This window comes from Trichomycterus rosablanca, chromosome 12, assembly GCF_030014385.1.
Source record: "Trichomycterus rosablanca isolate fTriRos1 chromosome 12, fTriRos1.hap1, whole genome shotgun sequence".
Lineage (NCBI taxonomy): Eukaryota > Metazoa > Chordata > Actinopteri > Siluriformes > Trichomycteridae > Trichomycterus > Trichomycterus rosablanca.
Window position 1 is genome coordinate 7766824 of NC_085999.1, and position 10881 is coordinate 7777704.

The 10881-nt window shown below is 36.4% G+C and overlaps 1 protein-coding gene across 3 annotated transcripts; it reads right to left on the reverse strand.

Annotated features, from left to right (window-relative positions):
- Positions 1–1268: 1268 nt before the first annotated feature.
- On the reverse strand, positions 1269–6558 carry cmklr2 (chemerin chemokine-like receptor 2). 3 transcript variants are annotated; one of them, XM_063005828.1, is made up of 3 exons: positions 6399–6558; positions 3603–3743; positions 1269–2799 (listed from the first exon to the last, which is right to left on the reverse strand). In XM_063005828.1, exon 3 carries the CDS (start codon positions 2765–2767, stop codon positions 1703–1705), a length of 1065 nt encoding a protein of 354 aa, XP_062861898.1. In that variant the 5' UTR covers positions 2768–2799; positions 3603–3743; positions 6399–6558; the 3' UTR covers positions 1269–1702. The 3 variants fall into 3 exon arrangements, with proteins under 3 accessions (XP_062861898.1, XP_062861900.1, XP_062861899.1); XM_063005830.1 differs by lacking the exon at positions 6399–6558 and adding an exon at positions 4056–4200; XM_063005829.1 differs by lacking the exon at positions 6399–6558 and adding an exon at positions 3835–4200.
- Positions 6559–10881: the final 4323 nt, after the last annotated feature.

Consider the following 10881-nt stretch of genomic DNA (forward strand, 5'->3'; position numbering starts at 1 on the left):
CTTGCGGGCGCATATGCACCAAAAGATTATTAAAGATTCTTCATAAATATATAAAAGTACGTTAAATATAAAATCTGTATTTTTCTATTCTAGTTTATTCTAAGTTTATTGACAGATTACTGATTCTTTAGAATGCTGGCCTTCAGACTGTAGGTTGCAATTAAAATACAGGCCAGGTTGGCAGGTAGGTACCTGCGGGAAACATTTAAGAAATTTTTAGTTGTCCATGTCTGCTGGAAAGAACAGCAAGGCAGCTCAGCTTTTCACTGCTAAACATTTTGCTAAAACCAGAGAGAGAACAGGTAAAGGTTAAATATTGGGACATGTTGAATTAATCAAATCTCCCTTTAAAAGCTGGCATTATTTTTTCTGTGGAAAAGTCAAAAATCAGGTAGAGAAGATGTTGGGCAATTATCTTACTAAAATGAACATTTCTCTGTAGCATAATATAGTCTGTCATTTGGTTGTAACAATAGCTTAGGTCTACTTCATAGTCTACAAGAATTTCAGTAAAGAACTCGTAGACTTAGAATTCTCACAAGAGGGAGATAAAGCATCACTGGCTAATGGTGGTTCCAGTTTTATGTGTATAATATAAGTGCATAATTAACTAATAAAATTAGTTAAACTTACCATATATAAGACCATTCAAACATTTTAAGAGCAGCAGCTTTGCTATGGGTTTCACTGGTGAACTTTCTTTCCTCTTTTTTAGTAATTAAAAAGGTTAAGATTAGTACAATATGCAAGCATAATCTGTTCTGCTTTTTGACTCTTGAAGCAGATGGAAAATTCTATTCTGTGGTGACTCACGTGTTTGTTAGGAAATCTAACTCTGGCACTTAATGAGAAATAGCAACATAGCTCATTCAGATGGAGAATCTAAGTCAATTTGGACAGAAAAGTGACATTACTAAGCCACAATCTGGAGATGTGGAACATATTGTGTGTTGCAATACAGATGCATTTTATTATAGTATTATTCAGGATGAGTTAAAGAAATGCCTTGTTTTATAGCACCTTTATAACAGTTTTTAGTTACAAATATTTGCATTCCCTTGTAAGTGATTACATATTCTATATTTTATATAATGCTTGTTTATGAATAAAAATGAATGGAAAAGTACATGTGGCCGTGCTATTCCATACATTACTAATCCAAAACATACTTTTAGTCTCGATTGCAAATGAATAAACATGAAACAAATGACAGTTTAATTTTTCTTTCTTTTTTGTCATAAACATCTGAAGCAAAAATTACAAACAGGTTATAAGAAGTCTGGTTTAATTTAATGAAAAATTACATTTTTAGCATAAGTCAGATTTGCGAAATGTAAGCAGGCAGAACATGTGTTGATAATGAATAACACTGAAGATCCGTGAATAACACCAAAAGATTCTTTTTTCATTTTGTCGCATTGATGATGTTAGGGTTCCAGGATCTGATGATAATGAATCTGTGCAAGCAACAGCATTGTCAAAATATATCAAACATAGCTCTAACTAGTTTAAAAAATATATTATATATAAAATACAGTTATTAACACAAGTACAAAAACGTATTAACATTCTTTGTAAATATATAAAAATACTTTAAATATAAAATATTTGTGTATTTTTTATGATGAGACATGTTAATATAATAAACCAAAGTCTATTCTAAGTTTATGTACAGTTTGTTGATGCTTTAGAATTCTGGCCTTCAGACTGTAGTGCTGGCTGCAGCTTCCTCAGGTGAACAGCTTGCACGAATTAACACAGACTCTGTGGCAGACAGGTTCTCACTGAGCTCTCGCAGTGAGCTCTTTGTAAGGCTTAAGCAGGATGTCTTAAGAATTGCCCACATTTTCTTACGAAACAGCCCATAGAGCAATGGGTTAACACAGCTGTTGAAGAAAGCAAGGCTGGTAGCCAGAGGAAACCCCACAGACATGGCGCGGTGTAGGTCGGGTGAGGTGTGCAGACTCAACTCCATTAGGCCAAAGGTGTGGAATGGTGCCCAGCAGAGGAAGAAAGCCACAATAACAGCAAGGACCATTCTGGAGAAACTGGAAATGTGAATTGTGTTGGACTTCATTTTTATGGCCAGCAGTATAGCAGTCATGCTGATTGTAAGAAACGGTAGCAGGAAGCCAACTGTAGTGCGGAGAGTCACCATGGCAATATGTCTAATCATAGCAATATGTCTATCCACATTATGGAAGTTATTAAAACATACAACCTTTTGTTGGTAATTTATTGTTTCTCGAAAAATCAGAGCCGGACTGCTTATTAGAGCAGACACAACCCAGATCAGCAAACATACAATCCAGGCCATTTGCACAGTACGGAACTTTTGGCACCACCTTAGGTGTACCAGAGAGATGTAGCGATCCAGACTGAGCACAGTGAGGGATAGGACACTGGCATACATGTTCACAGTACACACAAAAGAGTTTAGTTTGCACATATCCTGACCAAAGACCCAATTAAAGTCACGTAGCACATAATCAATGGAGAAAGGCAAGAAAAGAACAAATATGAAATCGGCAATGGCCAGGTTTTGCAGCCATACAGTGTTAACTGTCCGTTTGATTTTGAATGCAGTCAACCAGATCACAATGCCATTCCCAATTACACCAATAACAAATGCCAAGGAGTAGACGATTACAGAAGTAATATGCAAAGCCTGTTTCTGGACATAACCCTCTGGTTTTACCTCCTCAAAATCTCCGTACTCCAAATAGTCATAGGTGTAGTTTTCATAGTCCAAATCCTCCATTTTCATCACTGTAGAGAACTGACTTAGTATGGTATTCACTGTGGAGGAAAATAACAAGTTTTTAAAAAGTGTTCTGCTTTTACTTTAACTCGGTTCTCAGGACAAAACGGTTCTCAACCTTAAGGTCACCCAAGACTGGAGATCTTTACTACAGTTAACATGGGATTCTAAGCAATTTAGGTTTAGATATGGAATATTAAAAAAATATTCAAATGTTTGGCATGACCATTTCTGTATAAGCTATTTATTTAGTTTGGAGCTCCTTTCGTGGTCATGAAAAGCTACATGAAGAGTATAAATGACTTGTTAATACTTACATGAGAAACTTATTTACTTTATTACAGTTTCTTACTGGGAAGAACAGCAACCACAGATAGGAGTGAGGTTGTAGTGGAGTTATAAAAAGGTTGAGAACCCCTGCCTAATTTATCTGAAAGGATTTTAGGAGGTTTTTCTTAAAGCATAATTGAGTGAACAAATGAATTTTTTATAATGTTTAAGAGTATATCATAAATCATCCTGAAAATGTTTCTGTGTTAAATGACAGTGCAATTAAAATAGATTTGGTAGAATTTTGTTGATAAATGCATCATACCTCATTGCGTAACTTTCACCCACTAATTAGTTATTGCATCACAAAATATTTGTCTAGGAGTACCTAGTGATAACATATTTCTCCCAGCGTGGTCTAATTTTCACATTCTCAAGTTACATACTGTAGATTTAAGTTTAAGAAATTCCCATTTCCAAACACAAAAATTGTGTTTAAATGTGTAAATACAAATACAAAAGTCCAATATACTTAGTTACATATTAAAGCTTTGTGAAAAAGCAGGCTTACCTTATGTTGTAAGTACATCAGCTCCCCTGCACTAACTCACCAATTTGATATTCTGGGTTTGAGCAGCTTTGCTAATTTCCTTTTTTTCTTCTGGGCGTTGCTTCTTCATTCCAGAATGATCTAATGAATGATCTAAATCAACTAAATTAAGGGGAAGAAAGAAAAAGAGCAATAAATCCATAGAAGTAAATGAATAGCATCAGAAGCAATCTTAGGAAAAGAAGAAACTAACCCTCTATATTTTAGCCGTCTATATTTTTGTTGAAAACACCCTGTTTTCCTGTCCCTCCTATTTTGTTTCCTAAATTCTGCACCTCAGTGTAACTAGTGTCAGTCAGCTTCCCTTACTTCTTCACTGTCAGGAAAAATCTCACCCACAAGTCAACAACATAAACACCCAGCCACAAAAACCAAGCCCAGTTTATGAATAATCCTTATAAAAACATGCATCACCTCCAGTAAATACCATTTTCCTTAACCACAACCTATCCAGTCATGGAGCTGTAAGGACCAGAATCTTAGTTCATGGTGAATGTTGTTCTGTAAAAGCTTTTTATCTTCAGCTCCTGATTGTGACATTAGCTTCCAGCATTCCTGAAATCTGTTCCTCCTAGCAATGCAATATATCCTGTTCCACAGCCTATCACACTCCCATGCCTAACAGCTGCCAAATTAAATGCTGCATTTTACATCTCCAAATGTTGTTTTGTCAATTTTGGCCACTGTCAGTCCAAAAAACCTTTCCAAAATGCCTCTGACATTTTAGACATTTTGCAGTTTAACATTTGTGATGTGGCTGTGTGTAAGGTTTTATATGGGTTGCTTTTGATATATGCAGGTCCTTTGCTGTCATATGAGTTTGCTTGGCTTTTTTGTCCAACATAAAAGTAGTTCTACTTCTTTTATATGTCTCCTTAACTGATATTTTAATGAGATTTCAGACACAAAGTTGTGAGCTGGAAACTTTGGTGTCTTTTAACAGTCCTTTCATGTTATTAAAACTTTTCATTCATTTTGTAGACATCGTTAAGCTTTATTTCAGACCACCAGTAAGCTGCCTAGAAGAGTCCATGATTAAGTATTAACACAAGGTTTAAAGAGTCAAATAAATTACGCTGTAAAAAGGTCAGTTACCAATTATCTTGACCTGCCTAATGAATCCTAACAGGACGGATAAGTAAATTTATTTTGAAGGCTTTAAAACTGGAGGAGCATTCCATTTTAGCCATTTTTTGTATTACTCTTAATATAGTTACTTCAAGTTTAGTACACTATATGTGGACTATAATACTTTGCAGCAGAGTTTGTTTATTTATTTTCATTTAAAAAACAGAGGTGCCCAAACTTTTAATTGCAGCTGTAGATTTAGCCAGTTATCTAATGACAGCAGTCCAGTTTAGGCATCCAGCTGTTAAAAAGTCTGTCTTTCCACCAAACAACATAAGTGGATATAAACAAGTCTACACACTCCTGTCATAATGCCAGGTTTTGTGATGTAAAATTTAAACCAGTATGAAAAATGTAAGAACTTTTTTCACCTTTAATGTAACCTATCTGTGCAATTTCATTGGAAAACCTTATTTTTAAATAAAAGAAGGGGGGAGGGTGTTAAAAAATGTGGTTGCATAAATCTGCACCCCTGTAAACAAATACTACGTTGCAGCACCTGTTTTATTTTATAACAGCATTCGGTTTCTGGGTTTCAGTCATTCAGTCTTTTTAGAAATGATTTATCTTGTCTGTTTTTTATATCAGAAAACAGGTGTGTGAAATGTGTAGACTTTTTATATCTGCTGTATTTATTCTACATGGTCTTTATACTGTGTTTGACTATTGTTCTTTTAATTTTTATTTAATAAAAACAGTCTATTTTACCTTTTATAGTTCAATATATAGCCAAAAGTAGTTAGACGCCTAACCAAGAAGAGCTTGTTGGACATCCTATTTCAAAAACAAATGGTATTACCATAGAGTGACCCCTGATCTTTTCAGCTATAACAACAGCCACTCTGTTACCCAAGGGTTTACACAGCTATATAAGTCTGTAGTATTTATACAGCTATCTAAGTCTGTATAAGGTTTATACAGCTATTAAGTCTGTATAGGGTTTATACAGCAATTTAAGTCTGTATAGGGTTTATACAGTTATTAAGTCTGTGTAGGGTTTATACAGTTATTAAGTCTGTGTAGGGTTTATACAACCGTTTAAGTCTGTGTAGGGTTTATACAGTTATTAAGTCTGTATAAGGTTTATACAGCTATTAAGTCTGTGTAGGGTTTATACAACCGTTTAAGTCTGTGTAGGGTTTATACAGTTATTAAGTCTGTATAGGGTTTATACAGCAATTTAAGTCTGTATAGGGTTTATACAGTTATTAAGTCTGTGTAGGGTTTATACAGTTATTAAGTCTGTGTAGGGTTTATACAACCGTTTAAGTCTGTGTAGGGTTTATACAGTTATTAAGTCTATGTAGAGTTTATACAGCTATTAAGTCTGTGTAGGGTTTATACAACCGTTTAAGTCTGTATAGGGTTTATACAACTATTAAATCTGTATTGGGTTTATACAGTTATTAAGTCTGCATAGGGCTTGTACAGCTTTTAGCTATATAAAGTGTTACATAACAAGTGCAATCTGTCTTGTATTAATTTCGGCTACACTGACACATTAGAACTGAATTGTGCGCGTTTGTGAATCTACATTGAACCCGTTTGCGCCTGTTTGCTGATGGTACCCTGATCTGAATGTATAATGGATGGCAAATCGACAGATGCAAGAAGAATACAAACACTTACCAGCATTTGCCTGACAGTTCGCCCACAATCACTTAACACTGGCTGTCGAAAGACTCCAAAACTTGAGAAGCTTACAGGAACCGTCTTTTGTTTTAAATGTGTTTATGTGTAGCGTTAAAGCGCAGTAATGTCAGACTGCGTTCAGTCCAAACTGGTACATCGACGAGCGGCGTTTTCCCAGATTTTCAGCTTTAACTGGGCGGCAACACGACACGTCACACCGAGTGTCTGCCACAGAAATACAGAAGTATGTAAAAATCTGGAAGTCATGTAGTTTTCAGTAGAGGTAACGTGCAGAAAGAGAGCAAAAATATGTCCAAACGTTGATATGCACAGAAACTACATTACAGTTTCCAGGTAAATATCTGCCCATCATTTAATTCAACTAGTAGAAATTGTTGATGATGTGAGGCATATAAATTGATATTACAGATTTTATGTTAAGCCAGGATACTCACATGGAATGTTGTAGTAGGTCTTCTGTACTTCTGATCAATACTTTATATACACCGATCAGCCATAACAAACCGCCTTCTTGTTTTTACACACATTGTCCATTTTATCAGCTTCACTTACCATATAGGAGCACTTTGTAGTTCTACAATTACTGACTGTAGTCCATCTGTTTCTTTGCGTGCTTTGTTAGCCCTCTTTCATGCTGTTCTCAATGGTCAGGACTCTCCCAGGACCACTTACAGAGTAGATATTATTTGGGTGGTGGATCATTCTCAGCACTGCAGTGACACTGACATGGTGGTGGTGTGTTAGTGTGTGTTGTGCTGGTATGAGTGGATCAGACACAGCAGCGCTGCTGGAGTTTTTAAACACCTCACTGTCACTGCTGGACTGAGAATAGTCCACCAACCAAAAATATATCCAGCCAACAGCGCCCCGTGGGCAGCGTCCTGTGTCCACTGATGAAGGTCTAGAAGATGACCAACTCAAACAGCAGCAATAGATGAGCAATCGTCTCTGACTTTACATCTACAAGGTGGACCAACTAGGTCGGAGTGTCTAATAGAGTGCACAGTGAGTGGACACGGTATTTAAAAACTCCAGCAGCGCTGCTGTGTCTGATCCACTCATATTAGCACAACACACACTAACACACCACCACCATGTCAGTGTCACTGCAGTGCTGAGAATCATCCACCACCTAAATAATACCTGCTCTGTGGTGGTCCTGTGGGGGTCCTGACCATTGAAGAACAGGGTGAAAGCAGGTTAAAAAGTATGTAGAGAAATAGATGGACTACAGTCAATAATTGTAGAACTACAAAGTGCTCCTATATGAAAAGTGGAGCTGATAAAATGGACAGTGAGTGTAGATACAAGTAGATCAGTGTACTCATTACTCAAAAGTTTCTATATAATAAACAATCAAATAACAAATGTTGAAACTATGACACTAATTTTACGCTGCTGTTGTCCTACTATTAAATTAAACTGATCTTCAAACCACTTTTCAACCACTTTGCATCTGGTTTACCTTGTATCACCCTCCCCCTTTTTTTTGTTTTAGAGGTAAAAATGGAGCTTAAATAATCAGTTAAACAGTTACTTTTTGCACTTGAATCCAGACACATATTTGACATTATGCAATCCAAACAATTGTGGGTTAAGGGTCTTGCCCAAGGACCCAAAAGTGGCAACCTGATGGATGTGGGGCTCGAACCACTAACCTTCTGATCACTTGTCCAGCACCTTAACCACTAAACTACAACGGAGTGGATAGTGTGAAATTTTAAAACAGGTAGAGAGCTAAGGCTAAGAGTACATTTACGTCAATGCAAAGTGTAAAGGTTCTATTAAACATGGTATTACAGCCACCAAATAAAAAATGCTTTTTTAAAGATGTGTAATAATTTAACCATAAATTAAATTAAATTAAATAAATAAATAAATGTGGTACAGTATTATGCAAATATGTAGTGGCAAATATGTGTTTAGGAATCATCTGACTGAGTAGAAGAAACCATGATGGGATGTGACTGATGGGAAGGAAACCAACCATTGGCACAGCTAAGATAAATAGACTTAGCCTCATGGTTTGCTATTAGTCATATGTATAATGTCTCAGCCTTAACCTTAAAGAAACCTTGCCTTTTTATTTGATTTTTTCAAATGAAACATTTACATTGGCACGACCTCCATCAGCACCCCAGCATGGAAGTACAGGACATTCTGCACTGAGAGCCATTCATTAAAGTTCTTGTATCTGTCCAGTAGTATCTCTTATATGTTCTCTGTTAAGTAGGAGAAACTGATAAACACTTTCATAAGCATAAACAGGACGTTTCATAAACAGGACGTGTGTTAGAGTGAGGGTGCAATGGGAGGTTTCAGTGAAAGAAAAATACTGCCCTGGCTTAGCTAAACCCCACTTCTCACAAACACAGACCCTGGGTCTTCAGGATATACAGGTCTTCATTTATCTAATGCCCTGATGATAGCTGTTGATACAGAAAAAAGGCATGACTGCCATTTAATCCCACAGAACTTATGTTTAAAATTTTATAAAACTAAAATACTTACAAAATACAGAATCCCCAATTCTACTCTTCTGTGTGCATGCTGACTTAGAAGATTATATTTTAAACTATTACATGATTCATAATTGCACATTTAAGCACTATGCACTGCAACGTTGTAAAGTAAGAATGAAGAGAAGCATGATTGCACAGGGGGCACTCGGGTCCCCTGAGGTGGTGGACCTGCTCTTGTTTTCCTTTTGCTTAGCCGTGGTTTGCCATGCAAATTTCCCATGAATGCTTCTTTTGCAAAGTCAGTAGGAACTTTTACCCTGTGTTAGCTCAGTAAAGTCTGCAATTTTGTGGTGGTTTATTTTGGTTCCTTTATGACTTTGTGGATTTGGAGTCATCAATGCATATTTAGATATGCATATTCTCTATTTAATTTATAATGGCACTTACTTTGGTTTGCTGTAGTCATAGACACTAGATATTGCTTCAGAACCCAGTACAGATTTATATTATTTTTGAGTAACTTGCACATTTGTTTTTGGTGAAAGCAGAGTGTGCTGTTTTTTGAGGGTTTTAACATTGCTAAAAACGGGTGATGTTTAAATTGAACTTATAAGTCTTATTGGTTGCAATTATTATTTGAATAGTTCATAATTTTGTGTTTACTCTTGTTTTTTATATACTACATTAAGTTTTATAAAGTTATATAATCAAAAGTACATATGCAAGCATATAAGAAATCAGAAAAAATAATTCATAGCTCTGTAGGCATGAGGTTTCCAGTAAACTGTTGACCTGTATCCCATTTTAATAGAAATACAGGAATTTAGCATGCACATACCTATCTCTTTAGAGAATGTGAAGACCTAAAACTTAGCATAGAATCAATCTCTGATATCTGTTCACTTATGTAAAGAAGTCAGTCTAGATCTTAAATGTGGTGTCCAATCCAGAGCAGAGCTCATAAATGAGCTCATATACAAGATCTATACATTTAAGAGGTTTGATAGGCCTACTAAGCTTGTATTAAAAGGCATTTTTATAGCAGCAGGTATACTTTAATGCCTCATTGTATTACAAACAGATCATCCAGAAGAATATTAATTGGCAAAATTCTAAAGGTGGAATGGAATGCTTTTATTTCTCATTTAGAAATTTCATCTTTACCAGTAATTGCAAATCTTATCTTGAGACAAAGGAGAAACGATATAATGCTTTAGGCATACGAACAAGGACCTTATTTACATATCATTAACATATGACCACCCAATTAAAACTCATACATTTGAATTGACTATATATTTTGGTAAGCAAAGATGGATGTACAGTGTATCACAAAAGTGAGTACACCCCTCACATTTCTGCAGATATTTAAGTATATCTTTTCATGGGACAACACTGACAAAATGACACTTTGACACAATGAAAAGTAGTCTGTGTGCAGCTTATATAACAGTGTAAATTTATTATTCCCTCAAAATAACTCAATATACAGCCATTAATGTCTAAACCACCGGCAACAAAAGTGAGTACACCCCTTAGTGAAAGTTCCTGAAGTGTCAATATTTTGTGTGGCCACCATTATTTCCCAGAACTGCCTTAACTCTCCTGGGCATGGAGTTTACCAGAGCTTCACAGGTTGCCACTGGAATGCTTTTCCACTCCTCCATGACGACATCACGGAGCTGGCGGATATTCGAGACTTTGCGCTCCTCCACCTTCCACTTGAGGATGCCCCAAAGATGTTCTATTGGGTTTAGGTCTGGAGACATGCTTGGCCAGTCCATCACCTTTACCCTCAGCCTCTTCAATAAAGCAGTGGTCGTCTTAGAGGTGTGTTTGGGGTCATTATCATGCTGGAACACTGCCCTGCGACCCAGTTTCCGGAGGGAGGGGATCATGCTCTGCTTCAGTATTTCACAGTAGATATTGGAGTTCATGTGTCCCTCAATGAAATGTAACTCCCCAACACCTGCTGCACTCATGCAGCCCCAGACCAT

What these genes read in the sequence shown, in the direction of transcription:
- cmklr2 (XM_063005828.1), bottom strand. Translation starts at nt 2,767, where the DNA reads ATGAAAATGGAGGATTTGGACTATGAAAACTACACCTATGACTATTTG.